The following is a 19,485-nucleotide window of genomic DNA, read 5'->3' as shown; positions in this document are numbered from 1 at the left end:
ACAAGGGCTTTTGTCATTAAAAAATGTTTAAGTGATACTTTTGAGTGACAATATTTTGTAGTGACAATATTTTGTCATTTACAGGACATATCTTCAAGTAGAAAGGTTCTAAACTACACCAGTACAGATTCTAAAGATGGAAATTCTTGATAATCTACCTCGATATTTTTCGAAAATATAAAGCTAAAAGATATGAGAACATAACAGAAGTTACATATAATAGATATGAACCCACAAAATTCATTTGAACGAATGACTTAGTTTAGGGTATATTCCAGCCAAAACTCCTGTGCAAGTTAGTCACCCATTCATGGCCTAGAGGAAGTTCCTCTGAAAAGTTCCTGCAGAAAACCGGGAAGTCAAACCCTGAGTCATGTTTTCGGAATCAAGTTTTACATTTTGCCTCCCAGCAGTGAGGTCATTCTCACGATCCCAAGGCTTCCATGGATGTTGGCCAACCCACTCTTCTTTCTGTGTTGACTGTTTGGACTTTTTCTTTGTACGACTTCGAGCTTCTTCTTGGTGCTTTTGAACCAACGATTTTGAGCGTTTTTCTTTGTTGTATTTATCCACCAAATCTGCATCTGCGCTTGACCTTTTCTTTTCTTGTTCATTTGAAGCAAGTGCAGAAGCTTCATTGTATGCTTCCAAATAGCTGCATGTGACACAACAGTAAAATTAGCAAATATTAAATGTAAGTAATTACTGCAACAAACTAAATCAATCATTCTTAACATCAAAAAATTCTTACTTCATCTTCGCTTTCTGAGCTTTGTCAGAAGGGGTATCAGTCCAGACACTGGTATCACCACGACCTTCTTTAGTTCCCTTGCTGAATTTTGTTGATTGCATAGTCATGCCAGGCTGAGAAGAAAGAATAGGTAGTTATTAGAAAGGGCATTCAAATTTCGAAGAACAATAACAGCTAGGCAAAAGGAATACAGAAAAGTCTTACTTTCCTCTCAGGAGGTAGCGTTGTCATCCATTCATCCCTTTTTGGTGCCGTTTTAACTTCTACTTCTGCCAAGAGCTCATCATCACCCTCCATTGATATACCTGCCAGAGCAACAGTTTTTTACTTACAAAGCTTAAAGATTAAGAATAAACAATCAAAAGTATCATCAGTCCACAAATTCCGTTTCTCAACACCATGAAGCAAAATGTGGTATTTTATGATCATCAATTGAAAGTACTTAAAACCATATAAAGAGCACTGCCTGTACCAACATAGTACAGGCATCACATGATGCAGAATAAAAAAAGGACTAAATTTCATTATGTATTTCAGAGAGTACTTTACCATAGGAAGTTAGAGAGATTTTAGCCTTATTGTTAATTGTTGTTAAACTTGATTTTACTAATTATGTTTTCTTATATTATATTTAGCAAGACGAATATACTAATTATGAGGAAAACTGGTTTTCTACCCTCAACGAATATTTTTGAACCATATCTCTACAATAATTTGGTCTTTTAAGTTTTTTTTTTTCGTGACCTTGTCACTGCATCATTCAGTGTCATAATCTTGTACCATCTTACTAGTCCCCTCTAGCAACTACTCGAATAGACTAACAAGTTTTCCATAAATAAACAGCGAAGTGGATCCTCCAGTTTTGTACAAAAATGCAAAAACAACAAGTTTCTTGTATTTTACACCTGAGAGAGGCAGATTTGATGTCATAATCAGTTAAAAGGACACTCCATAATGGCACAAAAAAGCTAACCTTGCAATCTTCTCCACTGAGCAGCTTCACGCATTGCTTTCAACTCAACCTAGAGAATCAGAAAGCATATGTATTACATATAAGCCATTAAATAACTCCTCAAACTATATCAGTGCCAGTATATCAACAAAAAATGCAAACCTTAAATGCCTCCTGTTCTTCCTTGAGTTTAATTTTCTCATCCAGCACTTTACGCTGCAACAAGCAGAAAAGTCAGGAACAAATAAACAGATCAAACAGAGTCGTAATGATACCAAGCATATTAACAATCAAAGACTTCACCAAACCATATATTCAATATACCATATCAACAATAACAAGCATATGAAGACAGCGTAATTTGTTTTTTCCTTCAAACGGGGAAAAAAACATGTTGCTTAATTTACAAATAAAGGATTACATTTGCAACATCATATATATATGGAAGGCAATTTGTTTTATGAGAGCATTACATTATTAAGTTCTAGTCAGCAGAAGACAACAAACCAACAGATTGCAAGTTTGCAACAAATCAAAGCCGACGGATCCACTAAAGGGTGACAACCCTTTTGTGTCAATGACTTGTAAATCAACTCAAACAGCAATGAAAAAGAGTGTGACAAAAGACCACTGCTCCAGTGCAATATGCTTGAGTTATGCAGCATTTTCTAAAATTTACAAATGGCACAAGAAGAAGATATGAGGTACCCAATGAAATAGAATGCTGAGGTTCTCTCTGCTCTCCAGTTCCAGCCATAGATTTAAAAACTTAGGCAAAATCAAGCTGACAAAGACTCGTTTATTAACTCAGCAAAATGCATTTATGAAAAGCTCCTACATCAAATCATATCAATACTTAAGCAACTTTACAATAGCCTTAAAAATTATGAATAATAATCTGAATATAGATACTGATCTCGTAAAGCGGTTAAAAAGAGAATGATCCAACAAAAGGACATATCCAGTTGGAAGTCTCTCTAACTCAGTTTTACGGTTTAGTTGTAAAGAGATAAACATGTAAATTCAGACGGCTTTTGATGTAAAAGCAGGACACCATTCTGGAGGTTTACATGGCAAAGCCGCATGTATCCCTTATTAATTATCATGGATACCTTCCACAAATTATTTGAATTTCTAATATTGGAGTTAGACAAGTGATGCCCTTTTTCTGACAAATGTTATTCAGATAACTGGTACTGATTTCTCAAAAGTAGTCCCTCTCTTGGTTCTAAACCCCTTATTATACATTTGATATTAAATAGAGATAGTACTTTGACAAAAGAGGAAGTTCAAGGGCTGGAGATGTGTCTAGAACCTGGCAGATTAATTTTGCCAGATATTTCAGCAAACCACAGGATTTGCACTGAAAAGCTTCTGATCATTGATCAAAACAGAGTTTCAAAATCATAATGATCATCTGATTCAGTGATTGACTCTAAATTTAACTTGAATAAGAATTATCTAAGACTGTTTGTGTAAGCATTTTTCTCTTTCTTTTACACCAGAGAAAGGAATGCTGCAACACCCACAAAGAGATGAAAATCAATATACAGAGTTTCATAAAATTGTTTTTAATCCAACATTAACTCAGAATTGCAACCAGTTTTCCACGCATTGGTGATGAATCATGCCAGAAGGAATTTTTCTTTCTTATATTTTCTCTTTCAGCTTAAATTTTGACAAAATAAATATAATTTCTTCTGTGCATCCTCAGGTTTGGTCATTGCTGTTAAGGTAAAATTACACCTCCATATTTGAACTGTGATTACACTATTTGTTTACAAGGGAACTATCTATATGCAAATCCTACAGCAAAACTGGGGTACCCTACAAGCCAAAATGCCTACAAATATCCAATTATTTAGGATCAGTCAATCACGTAAGAAAAATCAGGTACGAAACATCTACGCATATTTATACCACACCCAAGGCTCATTCCATCACCATATAGCAATCAAGATATACTAATTACTGCTGACACTGAAGCGAACGACAACAAGATTAATCTATGTGCCTAAAGTCAGACTAATTCTTCGATTCAAGCAATTAAAAAATCCCAAATAACAAAAAAATAAAAGAGATTTAAGCAAACAAAGACATCTTTATCTTCAGACAGAAACCATGGCAGCATGAGAAACTCACCTTTTCTGGATCCTGTATTTCTTTAAAAGCTTTATTCAATATAATGAAAGCTTGGTGTGCTTGAGGATGAGGGCACTTGTCTGGATGAACCAAGAGAGAGAGCTTCCAGTACCTGGTGATATCATAGCACAATTCTTCAACAATGTACACTCACGAATATGATGGAAAGATTAGGTAACAGCAAAACATTATGTTCATTAACTAAAACAATGATGGCAGGTGACTGCAACTCAGTTTTCATTATGTTAATAGAATAAGTCATTACTCAAATTGCCAGAAAAATATTATTGTGGGGTATGATTCACCTCCCAAGATTTAATTTTCTGTTCAACTATACTCTTAGCATTGAAGTAGAAACACAGACATTAGATAGGGACAAAATTTTGCTGGTAACAAAACTGTCGATGAAAATATTCCCTGAAAAGCATCTTTGCATTATTTCCATTCAATTTTTTTAAAACAATTGGACAAAATCATAAAATAGTCAAACACCAGGGGCAGGTCAATGTAGAGCCATACTATTTGCAACCTATGACTCAAAAGTCATGACAAAGAAAACTTTCATGTCTTAACCAGTGTATCTGTTGCAGGGCAAAGATATTATGACATGTAATCACAGATATCAAAATATCACAAGAAAAGCTTTGGAACTAGCTCCCTTTTTCACAGAGCAAGCAAAAAAATTGCAAGAGTATGATTGGTACATATATAGTAAGGTAAAATCTATATTCAATCAAATGATAATCAGCAGCCTTACTTTTTCTTTATATTATTAATTGGCGTATGTTGGTTTGCTCCGATCACATCATATGGGGAATCAGCCTCAACTCCCATAATTCTTGTCACCTAACCAAAACAACATGAAAAAAGAAAAAAGATTACTCATGCATTTAAAAGATCTATTTAATGGACTAATCAACAAATAGAATACTTATAAAAAAGAATAAAAACCTCTACAAAGTATTAATTACAAAACATTCTAATCATATGCAACATGCATAAAGTAAAAAACCTCTTCGAAACGCTCTGCCTCATTCGCTGATTCAGCTTCAGCAACCACTGCAGGTGGTGGTGGTCCTACAAACAGTTCAGTATCTTCCTCCAACTCAGCTTCTCTGAAATTAATTTGTCAGAAAACACCAAATTGGAGTTACATCAACAAGTACTTATATTTTCATACAACAAAGTAGTGTACACTGTCTGTCCCCAGCAAATCCAAAGATAGAAACCTAAATAATCACAAGAAAATGTAATATAAAAAATGCACCTGAGTTCAGCTTGGGCTTCAGTTAATTTGGCTGCTGCAGCAAGCAACTCAGCTGATGGCATTTCAGGGCCAATCACCCTGCAATGAGAAGCAAGACCAATCAGTATTTTTAGCAACTTCTAAAGAGCATAATGTGTACCAACAAACAACTGAGTCATCATATACATAATGTGATGGACTTGCATGCATTGTAGCTTTTAATCAACTACTATTGTTTTAAGTTTGAGTTTTAGAACATTTTTTATTAGTATTTCAAAATAAATCCAAAAGCTAAGAACAGGAAGTCTTTTCATACTTGATACTTGTTCACAATGGAGATATTGCAGTGAGTGACATAAGTTTTGCTTATTATATAAAAACCACACTGTGCCACCCAAACAGCCACAAACCTAACAATTCTTAGATATAAATCTGAAAATTCAAGCAAGTTATACGAGGATTTGTTACACTAGCTATCATCTTCTTCTCTTTATTTCCTATCTTCTGAGACTGTATAAAAGCCTCCTACTAATTACCAGCCAAGACAAAACACTTCCACTCAACTCCAGCTTCCTTTGGCAAATATAGCTGGCTGCATGAGGTCTGCTTTAAGAGACCTAATTCCTACATTTCTCGACAACTATTCCCACAATTGAAAACATTCAAAGTTCAGCCCACTATAATAGCCAGTTTATTAAGCATGCACAAGCTATATACAAAAGAAACATTCATGCAGCCAAACATATATAAACAAAATGTCAAATCCTTTAAACATTGTGATTTTCAAGTCAAGTAACATAATCCTATAGTCACCTTCTTTTAGGACCACAAGAATCATCCCTTGGACTTGGCATCTCCAAACGACTATCATCTTTTCCTTGTCTATCTTCAGCCTCCGGTAATTCTGAATGTGCTCGTTCCACGGACGCAGAAGGATCAACTTGCTGTTCTTTCGAATTCATATGAGCCTGAATGATGAATCCAACAACATCCAAAACCGGAGGAGCATTTGCCTGCCTTAAAAACACTCCATCCCCACTCTCCTTCAAATTCAACGAAACAAACAGCTTCCTCAAACACTTACTCAAAGACCTCTCAGATATCCCTCGTATGTCAACTGCTTGCCCATCATCAATCATTTGCAGGAGCTACAATATACAAAAAAGAACAAATTTTTAAGTAAAAAAATTATTATTTTTCCACAGAACAACTTCTGAAACTCAAAATTTACCTGTATCAAATCGCTTCCAACGTTAGCGAACTCACTTAGCATATTACGCACAACTTCTTCGGGCACCATCCTAGACCTCTCTGTTTCGGAATCCGACCCTGACAAGTCATCAGTGGACGCATGATCCCTCTTCCTCTTCACCTCTCTTCTCAATTTTTTTCTGCTTCTCTCCTTTTCACGCTCCCTCTTCTTCCTCTTCTCTCTCTCCCTCTCCCTCTCCCTCCTCGAGCTCTCGTCCCCTCTTTTCCGTTCTTTCCGGTGTCTCCGCCGCCTTCTCAGCGAAGAATCGGAATCGTCGGATCTGGACGGAGAAGAAGACGATGAGGGCGTGTCATCCTCGCGCTTCTTCCTGCTTCGCTTCCCCATCTTTGATTTGGCGAACACCTGAATAGAAGAAATTAAGCTAAGATTTTCAAAAAATTAATTACGCTACGGTTTCTGAGTTGAAATCGTATTTTATGCTGAGTTGATTAGGATTTCTTAACATGAGTTCGTGGGGATGAAAGCCGTTCTGTTTCAGCGAGGAAGGAGTTTTTTTTTTTTTTCCTGATGATTCGTTGAGGGGCAAAATAGAGATACTAAATTGTTTTAGGGCTATTTTTGTCTTTAAACTAAAAGTGCTACAGTAATTTCGTTATGGTCTTACTAGATATGAAAATAACCTTTTTTTGTTTTTTTTTTGGAAAAGACTGGAAATAATAATTTAAGAACCTTTTTTTTTTAATTATTTTGATTAGGATTTTTTTATTATTCGATCTTTTCCTGAATCCATATTAGGAACAGATTGCATTTTACATGCTTTCATATCTATTGATCACCTAATACAAAATAAACACTAATGAAATAAAATTGATTAATAATTAAAACTAGAAATTATAAATTTAGAGGATAATATATATCTATTTATCACAATTTATTGTGAAATCCCACTTTTACCCCTTTTGTTAGAGTATACAGACAATGGATGTCAAGTTTTAAAAAAAAGGTAAATATTTTTTTTTTTTGACAAAGGTTATTATATATACCTTTTCTTTCTTCTTTTTTCTTTAATCATGAAGATAATTCCCAAAAAATGGTGGTATTTGTTAGCAATAACATTAATGGAGACGGTTAATCAATATAGAATTGATCCGAATTCAAATGGGTACATAAGAAATCGCTTTATCAAGAGTGTTTTAAATCTTACATGTGTCTATCGATTATCGAAAACATAAAGTTGTTCATTGAAAATACAAAATTGTTATATATGACTTGTTTAATACAAGCTAAAAAAAAGTGTACAGGATGAAAAAATCTAGAATATCACTATCATATATCAATCATCTTACAAACTAATACTTAATATCATTTTTAAATATTTTTCTTTTTTCTCTCATCTATCTTTATAGAATGTGATTTATGGTAAATTAATACTATAAAACTCTTTTACATTTTCTTATCCAAACAATTAACAAAATTTTGTACTATAATATGTCCTTTGTCTATAAATTCTACTCGAATAAACAAAGTACCAAACAGACTGTAAGTCTAAGAATGCGTTTGATTCTACCAATTATATCTTAAATCTAATTTGATTTATTTTTTTGATTGTTAGTTTTACATTTTTTTTTTTAAATTATCACTTACTTTTAGAAAAATTTATTGAATCAAATAAGTAAAATGTTATTACTTAAATCTAAAACATGAAGACTTTTTATAAACAAATAAACTTAATTACTTAAAATACCGTTAGTCATAATAGATTTAAACTTAAATAAAAAATTCTAAAAGAAAAACTTATAATTTATTTTATTTCAATTAATTTTAAATTAACTTACTTTAATTAATTATTTAAGCTTTCGGTTGTCGGAATTCGATTGACGGTGGCTGGATTCGACAATCAAAAAATGTTTCGGTAAGGTTAGGTAACAATACTAGTATCAAAATTATCATCTTTCAATGTTGTATCTATATCTACCAATTTTTTTATTTTTTTAACGCAGAGATGCAAATTTGGTTGGGACTTCGACCAAAAAAGTTCAAGTGACCACACTTTATCGGTTATATACTTTAGTCAAATGCCACCTACCTTTATTTTAGATAAAAATTATGTGGATGAATAAATAGTTCAAAAACGATCATTTTGACATCATTACACTCCTATTAGAGTTAATATTCCCCTTTAAAATATATATAAAAATAGTTACTTATGTTTCCAATTCTTCTTGTGTAACTTGGCCTAAACAAGCCTGTGCCAATCAAGTATTGTGCATCCATGAGCATCCAAAGGGTCTCCTCATATACTCCTACTTGTACTTCTCATACGAAGTACGACGTCAGAGGTGAAGACACTCCAAAGACCTTCACAAATCATCTATATTCTGCTTTGATTCGAAAATGTTTTTAGAGATGATGAAGAACTTGAGAGAGGAAAGTCCATTTCACTATAGCTCCTTAAAACAATTGAAGAAGCAACATTTTCTATTATCGTCTTCCAAAAAACTAAGCTTCTTCCACTTGGTGCTTGTAAGATATTTGCTAAGATTATTGAATGTAAGAACACAAGGGGACAAAGTATTTTTCCCATTTTTTGTAAATTGGATCCATCTATAGTAAGGAAACAAACAAGAGCATTTCAAGATGCCTTTGCTAAACACGAAGAAACTTTTTAGTAAGAATAAACAAAAGATTCAAATATGGAGGAATGCTTTAATAGAGGTTGCCAATATCTCTAGATGGAATGCCAATGACAGGTATTAGTTTTTTTTTTTTAATTCTATAAATATGTCATAACCAGAGACAGAGAGAAGGATGGTAGATTTAAATATTTTTTTTTGACAAGTTTTACAAATTTTCCCCTAAATGAAAAGTAAATTACACAAAAACTCAAATCCATCAAATACGTTAAACTCTCATTTTTCTTTTTGGGCTGTCAAAACGAAACTCCCCTTTCTCTACTTCCCAAGCCTGTTCTTTCTCTATATCCATACAAATGCAGTTTTCTCCCACACATCAAGCCAACAAGCCTCATTTTTCTTCAATTTGTAAGGTAATACTAATACATTTTATATTTATATTCTTTTATTTTGAAAGTTTAAGGTTAAATTATATATTAGGATTTAAGAATATGAAATTGTCATTGGGACCACAAATTGTACCCATTTTCTTATTTGATGATATATTGAAGTTAGAAGAAGTAAGAACATATTTTTTAAGTTATTTTGGAGTTGGCCTTGGGACTATTAACATGTATTGGCCGATTTTGTGTTGTTTTTTTTTTCTTTTATAGAGAAGATGGGTTCTTGGGATCACATTGTTTCACCCATTTTTATATTTGTTAGAAAAAAAAAAAATGTTTGATTCAAATGTGAGTTAACTTTAATTGTTTTACAAGTGTTATGAAGAAGTGGATTTAATTGTATAAGTGTTTGGTTATTTGAATGAATTTTTTACACATATCAATTTAATTTTAGCCAATGTATATAATGTAAGATCTATTTGAAAAAAATATTACATTAAGATATATTTCAATTCAATTTCTATTACTTTAATTTTTTTTTAAAGTATTTAAAAATTAGAAAAAGAAAGAAATATAGTTGTGATGTGTATGTGTTGTTAGAATACTTTAACTTATTAGCTTTATAAATTTTTATAGTATACACTTATATTAATAATTATTATTATATATATACATAGATTATTATTATTGTTTGGTTTGTATTTAGTAAATAATTATTTTGTTGCATTTTAATCTATCAAGTAATAATATATTGTTGTTTTGAAATAGTATGAAGAGATATGTAAAAAAAAAAAGTCACCAATAATCTCATCATTTGAACAAAAGGAAAATATTGGTGATTCAAGTAAAAGTGTGGATGTTGATTTGCGAGATCTTCCTATGGATCCATGCTTAAGACCTCGAATCTTAAATTATGATCCTAATATTCAAGATCAAATCTGAAGAATATATTTGGAAAGGGGTCCTTGTCAACCTAAGGGCCATGAGTTTCCTTCTAAAAATTTTGGTGATTTTGAAGATGATTTAATGTTTATTAATTTAATGAGTTTGAACAATGGTTGAAATATAGTGTAGCGAAAAATGTTGTATTTTGTCTTTATTGATATTTTTTTAAGCTAGATGGTGATTAGACTTGGCAAACAGGTGGGTTGGGCGGGAAGGATATGGGTAACGACGAGTATAGGTAAAATGGGTAAAAAATATAAATGGGTAAGGAAATATAACACCCATACCCGGCCTTGCGGGTGCGGGTGGACCCGCGTGTCACCCATTTTTCCCAAATATTTTTTTTTATCTTTTTTTTATTTTTAAAGAGGTGATTGTGATAAATCCATCGCCTTTCTTTGTCAAAGCTTAGCCCACCTTTCCATTTGTTTCTTGGTTCTTTTGCTTGTTGATTGTAGCTCACAGATCTTTTTTCTTTTGAAGAAATAATTTTAGTTTGATGTTAAATCCCAACAACCTTTCTCTTCCTTCTTCTTCAGACAAATCCACTTTCTCTCCCTTCTTCTTCAAACAAATCCACTTTCTCTTCCTCTTTTCCAACAACCTCCTTAGAAGCGGAAAAAGAACTTGTTCCGGAGAGTACAAATACGAAAAGCAGAGAACTAGAACTAGGTATGCTAGAAGATGAAGAAGAAGATCTTAGGTTCTCAGATGTTGGAATTAGTGATGATTTCCTTGTGGGTTGGCAGCTCTATGCTGGAATGCTTAACTAGTGCCATTTATTTCCCTCGAAATAGGTACAAGCGCTTCATCTACATCTGGGTTCATATCTAGCTTTTGATCTAGAAATTAAGGGGGTTTGCTAACCTCTCTACTAGGAATGAATTTATGAATCTTTGCAGAATTCATAAAGCCTATGATTGATATTTTGTCTATTTCTAATTCCTTTTGTAGAGGGATTTCAATTCATTGTGGGTACATATATGTTCTTTGTGGGTAAAATTTCAATTTATATCATAACAACTTATATCAAATGAACCCTAATGCCTAATTTATTGTAATTGTATTTTTTTTTATTTAGTGCGAATACCCGAAAATATCACCTAACCCACCCGTTAATTTCACAAGTGGGCCAAGTATAGGTAATAACCACACGGGTCCTAAATATATTAGCCTATACCTGCAAAAATTATCCTAGTATGGGAAGATTGCGGGTAAATGACCCATTTTGCCTAGTCTAATGGTGATAAAAGGGGTGGTGATTGCTTTGTTGGTCAAGGGTTTTCAACTTAGAAAAAGAAAGAAAAATTGAATGAAGATTCCAATGTTGTTTCTCGAGCTTCATACAACCAAGGAATTTTCTCAAGCTTCTACGATTTCTTGCTAATCATAATTAAGATTCCAATGTTGTTTCTTTCAAGAATGTTCCTAATAATCTGAAATTAACATCACCTAAGATTCAAAAAGACATTGTAAGTGTTGTTTCAATCGAAATAGTAAGTGCTATCATTATAGATAAGGAGATTTATTATTTGCTATAATGATTGATGAATTTCGTGATATCTCTAAGAAGGAACAAATGGTTGTTGTCTTACGTTATGGACTTGTTGTGGAGCATTTTCTAGGTGTTGAACGCATTACCAGTACCACAACTCTCTCACTCAAGGCAACACTTAATAATTTTTTTTCAAGGCGTGGGTTGAGTTTTTCTAGACTGCAAGGACAAGGTTATGATAGAACTAGTAATATGCAAGAAGAATTTAATGGTTTATATAGAGAAAGATATATTTGATAATATTGATAATAAAGTCATTATAAACCATTGATTACTCATTCTATTTCGCAAATAATTCTTCACAAAATTCTTTGTTAAAAATACTCTCTCTACACTAGCAGTGGTAATGGGTAGAATCAATGTTAATTTCATCAACAAATAAACTAATGGAAACACTATATCCTTCTTAGTTTCAACCATCATTTTTGCAAGATCTCCAATCCATTTCAACCCATAAATTTGACAATAAACATCAAGTTGAGAATCAAGTGTCATAAGTTCTAAGTCAGAAAAATCTTTTAAATAAAGTTTGACAAGGCGCATCCATTTTTGTTTATCAAAAGCAACAAATGATTCATTTGAACATAAACATGCCAAACAAATAAACAATTCAGTATTTACCTCATTGAAATGATTATTTAACTCTTGAAGCTGCATATCTATGACATTCTAAAATAATTCAATGTAGTAATGATGCATATTTTGAGTCTTATGTTGTGATCACCATCATCTATATTAGGAACATTAATGTCATGATTGACACAAAAAGAACAAACTTTGAGTAATAAAGTCTTCCATCCACTATCACTCATCACTTGTAAAGCTTATTTACATACTTCAACCAAATTCATATCATTTACAATATCTTGATCTTTTCTTTATAGTGCTTGAGAAATTTCATTTGTAAAGCCAAGTATATATACCTTTCATAAAAAATAGACTAAACACGAAGTCAAATAATTGCATCAACGTCAATATGTTTTTTTTATGTAATCTTTGCTCAGAGTTTGACCCATTTTTTGCCACAATTTCAAGAATACAGATAATGGATGAAAATATCAAGGTTATGCTCATTAACGTACCCTAATGTAAACTCCAATGTATATCACTAGCATGTTTCAGATTAGTCTTTTGATTGAGACATTTTCCACTCGAAAGTTCACAATTAAAAAAAGCTTCAATAACTTTACAAGCTTGCTTATCTCTAAAAATATCATAACGCTTTGATGAAACACCAACAATAGTAACCACAATCATCATGATACTAAAAAGATCATTAACATCATCATTGTTTTTGCTAAAGCGACAAGAGCCAACTAGAGTTGATGGGTAAAACAATGAATATAATAAGCACATCTATTCTCTTTCAAAATTAGTGTCTTCAGACCATTAAATTCTCCTTGTATATTACTAGCTCCATCATAACCTTGTCCTCACAGTCTAGAAAACACTCCATAACAAGTATTGCCTTAACTGAGAGAGTTGTGGTATTGGTAACGTATTCAACACCTAGAAAACACTCCATAACAAGTCTATTCTTGTTAACATAACATAAGACATCAACCATTTGTTCATTCCTAGAGATATCACGAGATTCATCAATTATTATAACAAATAATGAATCTCTTAAATCTCTAATGATAGCACTTACGGTTTCGTTTGAAGTAACAATTACAATGTCTTTTGAATCTCAAGTGATGTTAATTTCAAATTATCAAGAGAATTCTTGAAATCAACAACATTGTAATCTTCATTGTGATTAGCAAGAAATTGTAGAAGCTCGAGAAAATTCTCTTGGTTGTTTGAATCATAAGATTCATCATTACCACAAAATGCAAGTCTTTCCTTAGAAGAAAACGAATACAATCAATTGTAGCATTTAAACGAGTTTGATACTCAGTTCGTGCTTGAGAAGAGTGTCAATAAAAAAATGTTTGAATATGTTGTTCTTGATTCAATAATGATGCATACATTCTTTGAGCTTTGTTTTGAGCACTATTAGAGCTTCCAACGTGGACATTCAATTTTTCCTTCTTTTTCCAATTTGAAAACTCTTGACCAACAAAGCAATCACCACCCTTTTCATCACCATCTGGCTAAAATAGATAGCAATAAAGACAAAGCAATATCTTTTGCTACACTATATTCTAACCATTGTTCAAATTCACTAAACTAAGAAATAACTAATCGTCTTAAAAATCCACCAAAATTCTTAGAAGGAATCTCATGACCTTTAGACCTTTCATCACCATTTGACTTAAATAGATAACAATAAAAACAAAACGCAATATCTTTCGCTACACTATATTCCAACCATCATTCAATTTCACTAAACTAAGAAACAATAAATCGTCTTGAAAATCCATCAAAATTCTTAGAAGGAAACTCATGATGACAAAGACCCATTTCCAAATATATTCTTCAGATTTGATCTTGAATATTAAAATCATAATCTAAAATTCAGGGTCTTAAGCTCGGATCCGTAGGAAGATCTCGCAAATTAACATCCACACTTTTACTTGAATCACTAATATTTTCCTTTGTTCAAATAATGAGATCATTGTTGACTTTCTATTGAAATATCTTTTCATACTATTTCAAAACAATAATATAGTATTACTTGATAGAGAACAATGCAACAAAATAAGCTATGTACTAAATATAAATCAAACAATAACAATAATCAGGGGTGGACCCACATGGGGTCATGTGGGGTCAAGTGAACCCACTTGGGTTTTATTTTTTTTTTTTTCAATTTTGCCCCATAACAAAACAAAATTACAAAATTACAGTAAACTAAATTAATTAAAAACTTTGACTTTCTCTAATAATATCTTTCCCCCTTTTTTCCCCAATCCCAACTTTTTCTCTTGCCTAGCATGCCCCCACTCCATCTCTTCAATCCCTATTTTTCTCTTCCCCAGGCCTAGCATGGCCCACCACTCAATTGAAGAATTGCCACTGTTTTCAGAATCTGTTTCAAAAGTAAGAATATTTGTTGATTTTCATTTTTTACTTGATTCAATTATTGATTTTTGTTTAATTAATTTCATTTAAGTTCTCTAGAATGTCCTTTATAGTGTTGTGCTCATGGGTAATTTTGATTGGCTTTCACTATGTTTCTTCAAGCACATGTAGAATTTTTTTCTGCATAACTGGTGAGGTACTGAGATTGTTGGCATGTTGCTATAGTTTTGTGCCTGGTTGGCTACTACTTTTTATCTTCTAAGTGTATTTTAATTTATTGAGCTGTCGAGCAAGAGCAAGAAATGGGTTGTTGACTTGTTCTTGTATCAAGAAGACAAGAACTTTCAATAAAGAAAAATTAATCTTACTGGAAAAAATGAACCAAAAAAAAAAAAAAAAAAAGATTAAAGCTTTTAGAATTAAATTTCTTTTGTTGTTTTGATTTATAACATTAGAATGAATTTATGTCATTCGAACTATGTGTAACTTCATATCATGAATATGAGATTAAACAATGATATACAATTGAAATTAAGGGGCTAATCAGCTGAATTTACATATAGTTTACGAACAAGTTTAATGGCTTGTAGATCAAGCATTTTTGTGAAATACTATTGATTTTGAGCTCTTGTTTAATTTCTTACTGCAATTTAAGTTCATTTATTTAACTTTCATGTTTAAAATTATTATAAATGTTAGTTTAGTTATTGAGCATATAATTTATTTGTTGCATTTTTTTATCAAGTAATAATATATTGTTGTTTTGAAATAGTATGGAGAGATATTTCAAAAGGAAGTCAACAATGATCTCATCATCTTAGAAAAAGGAAAATATTGATGATTCAAGAAAAAATGTGGATGTTGATTTGCGAGATCTTCATATGGATACAGGTTTACATCCTCAAATTTTAAATTATGATCCTAATATTTAAGATCAAATTCGAAGAGTATATTTGAAAAAGGGGTCCTTGTCAACCTAAAGGCCATGAGTTTCCTTTTAGAGATTTTGGTGGATTTTCAAGAAGATTTGTTGTTTCTTGGTTTGATGAATTTGATCAATGGTTGGAATATAGTATAGTGAAAGACGCAAGATTTTGTCTTTGCTGCTATCTTTTTAGGTTAGATGTTGGTGATAAAGGGGCTGGTGATCACTTTGTTGGTCAAGGGTTTTCAAATTGGAAAAAGAAGGAAAGATTGAAAGTTCATGCTAGAAGTGCTGCTCATAACCAAGCTCGAAGAATGTCTGAATCATTATTGAATCAAGACCAACACATTCAGACATTTTTTTATAAACACTATTCTAAAGCACGAATTGAGTATCGAACTCGTTTAAATGCTACAGTTGACTATGTTCGTTATCTTCTAAGGCAAGGACTCCCATTTTGTGGTCATGATGAATCCTATGATTCAAACAACCAAGGGAATTTTCTCGAGCTTCTACGATTTCTTGTTGATCATAATGAAGATGTATATGCTATTGTTTTCAAGAATGTTCCTAACAATCTCAAATTAACATCACCTAAGATTTAGAAAGACATTGTAAGTGCGGCTGCAAGTGAAACTGTAAATGCTATCATTAGAGATTTAGGAGATTCATTATTCTCTATATTAATTGATGAATCTCATGATATCTCTACAAAGTAACAAATGGCTATTGTCTTGCGTTATGTTAATAAGAATGGACTTGTTGTGGAGCTTTTTGTAGCTGTTGAACATGTTAGCAGTACTACAACTCTCTCACTTAAGATGACACTTGAAATTTTTTTTTTCTAGGCATAGGTTGAGTTTTTCTAGACTGCAAGGACAATGTTATGATGGAGCTAGTAATATGCAAGGAGAATTTAATGGTTTGAAGACATTGAATTTGAAAGAGAGTAAATGTGCTTATTATATTCATTGTTTTGCCCATCAACTACAATTTGCTCTTGTGGCTTTAGCAAACAATCAAGATGATGTTAATGATCTCTTTAATATTGTGGTGATTATAGTTAATATTACTAGTGCTTCATCACAACATTGCGATATTCTTAGAGATAAGCAAGCTAGTAAAGTTATTGAAGCTTTTTCTGATGGTGAACTTTCAAGTGGAAATGGCATCAATCAAGAGATAAATCTGAAACATGTTGGTGATACACGTTGTAGCTCACATTATGATACATTAATGAGCATAATCTTGCTGTTCTCATCCATTATCGATGTTCTTGAAATTGTGGCAAAAGATGGGCCAAACCCCGAGCAAAGATTCCAGGCAAAAAATGTATTGAAATTGATGCAATCATTTAATTTTGTGTTTGGTCTATTTATGATGAAATATTTACTTAACTTTACAAATGAACTTTCTCAAGCACTACAAAGGAAAGATCAAGATATTGTAAATGCTATGAATTTGGTTGAAATGTGTAAGCAAGCTTTACAATTGATAAGGGATAGTGGATGGGAGAATTTACTTAGCGAAGTTTTTTTTTTTTTTGCCAAACATGACATTGATATTCCAAATATGGATGACACAATTTTTATTCAAGGGTGATCACAACGGAAGATTAAATGTATCATAAATGTGCATCATTACCGCATTGAAGTATTTTATAGTGTCCTAGATCTAGAGCTTCAAGAGTTGAATAATCGTTTCAATGAGGTAAACACTTAATTACTTATTTGTTTGGCATGCTTATGTCCAAATGAAAATTTTGTTGCTTTTGATAAGCAAAAATTGATGCACCTTGCTAAACTTTATTCGGAAGATTTTTCTGACTTAGAACTCATGACACTTGATTCTTAATTTGATATTTATATTTTGGATGTACGCTCTAATGTCAAATTTGTGGAATTGAATGGAATTTGAGATCTTGCAAGAGTGATGGTTAAAACTAAGAAAAATAGAGTGTTTCTATTAGTTTATCCATTGATAAAATTAGCATTGATTTTACTGATTGCCACTGCTAGTGTAGAGAGAGCATTTTTAGCAATGAATGTTGTGAATAATCATTTGCAAAATAGAAGTTGAATAATAATTTAATTGTGTATATAGAGAATGATGCATTTGATAGTATTGATAATGAAGTCATTATACAATATTTTTAAAAGATGAAATATCGTTAAAAGATGAAATATCGTCGAGAACAATTATAAATGTATTAGTTAATAAGAATTTTATTAATACAAATATTTGTGTTTATTTTTATTTATGTTAATTGTTACTTTAAACTTTGACCCCCCTTAAGCTTTATTCTTGGGTTTGCCCCTGACAATAATGAGTACTTCTATTAATATAAGTAAAAGCATAAATACTATAAAAATCTATAAAGCTAATAAGTTTAAGTATTCTAACAACATATAGATCACAAATATATCTCTTTCTTTTTCTAATTTCTAAATACTTTAACAAAACTTAAATTAAAGTGATAGAAATTGAATTGAAATAGATATTAATGTAATATTTTTTTAAATAATGGAGCATTTGGTTGGGGGGTTAGGGAGGTATATCAGATTACTAGGGTTATGCATCTTATATTACTTTGATTACCACATTTGGTTATCAAAGAAAAGTAAGATTCCAATAGTCTTCTAATACCAATAGTAGTTACTGTTGTTAATATTGGAGGTAATTTGATTACCTCAATTTTCTTAGATGTTGTAAGATTACCAAGGTAATCTTATTTTTGTTACATATCTATCCCTTATTAATAAAAATTTTGGACAATAATGCCCTTGTTTTAAAATAAATTTACATTAATCCACCATTACAATTTTACCCTTATTTAATTAAGTTTTTAGACAATAATACCCTTATATTTAAAACAAATTATAGACCGCCGATGCCACCTAGCCACCACTGCCGACAGCGGGCCAACCACCGTTAACCACCGTTGGAAAGTCTTCGGAGTCACTAAAAATGATCGAGAGTCATTGGGAGGCTCCGATATGGCCGTTTCTGGCCATATCAAACTAGATTTGACAAAAAATGGCCAAATCTATTCTAGTCATTTCTGGTTAGATCAATGGATCTGGTCATTATCGGCCAAATCTATTCCGTCCAGAATAGATTTGGCCGTTAAAAACCAAATATGGCCGATAAAGGCCATGGATCTAGCTGGGAATGGCCAGATTAGATCTGGCTATTCCCGCCCAGATCTACTTTGATTGGGGTGTTTTTAGCCATCAATATGGCAAAAAAGGATCATATCAGAGCCTCTCGGACATGGTGGGCTACTCATGACAACTCCAAGTGACTTCCGATGGTGGTTTGCGGTGGCGGCAAAGTGGTGGGGATGATTTTGTTGTAAATTAAAGTTTTATATAAGCAAGGGTGTTTTAGCTAAATCTGAAATATTGGGGGTTAAAAAAATTATTCAAAAATTAATAATAAAAATAATATTATATTAATATTTAAAAAAGAGGGAAAATTAGTAATTTAAATAACGTACCTACCAATTTATTCATCCTAACCAAACATATTAATATAACATACCCACCTATTTATTCCAACTAACCAAACACATTTTTCTAAAGATTCCCAATAATCTTTAAGGTAATATAAGATTCCAATAATCCAACATTCTCTGAACCAAACGCACCCTAAATGTTATATTATATACATTGGCTAAAATTGAATTGATATGTGTAAAAAATCTATTCAAATAACCAAGCACTTGTACACTTAAATCCACTTTTTAATAACACTTGTAAAACAATTGAAGT

The 19,485-nt window shown here is 32.0% G+C and overlaps 1 protein-coding gene across 1 annotated transcript; it reads right to left on the bottom strand.

Moving 5' to 3' along the window:
* Positions 1-11: 11 nt before the first annotated feature.
* Positions 12-6,804, bottom strand: LOC116134174 (TRAF3-interacting protein 1-like). The gene is made up of 11 exons (XM_031419858.1): positions 6,323-6,804; positions 5,905-6,239; positions 5,113-5,190; positions 4,858-4,960; positions 4,603-4,691; positions 3,846-3,957; positions 1,866-1,919; positions 1,725-1,773; positions 956-1,056; positions 752-864; positions 12-655 (listed from the first exon to the last, which is right to left on the bottom strand). Exons 1-11 carry the CDS (start codon positions 6,686-6,688, stop codon positions 316-318), a joined length of 1,740 nt encoding a protein of 579 aa, XP_031275718.1. The 5' UTR covers positions 6,689-6,804; the 3' UTR covers positions 12-315.
* Positions 6,805-19,485: the final 12,681 nt, after the last annotated feature.

The sequence above is a fragment of the Pistacia vera genome, unplaced genomic scaffold, assembly GCF_008641045.1.
Source record: "Pistacia vera cultivar Batoury unplaced genomic scaffold, PisVer_v2 Contig283, whole genome shotgun sequence".
NCBI lineage: Eukaryota > Viridiplantae > Streptophyta > Magnoliopsida > Sapindales > Anacardiaceae > Pistacia > Pistacia vera.
The sequence above is the reverse complement of the archived record's forward strand: the minus strand, read 5'-3'. Positions and strand labels throughout refer to the sequence as shown.

Bases quoted from the DNA above. Each gene is read 5' to 3' on its own strand.
- LOC116134174 (XM_031419858.1), bottom strand. From the start codon at position 6,688: ATGGGGAAGCGAAGCAGGAAGAAGCGCGAGGATGACACGCCCTCATCG. The intron at 4,692-4,857 runs GTTTTTTACTTT...TGTTTTGGTTAG, and splicing joins AGGCAGAGCGTTTCGAAGAG to GTGACAAGAATTATGGGAGT. The intron at 1,774-1,865 runs GTTTGCATTTTT...CTGATTCTCTAG, and splicing joins AAGAACAGGAGGCATTTAAG to GTTGAGTTGAAAGCAATGCG.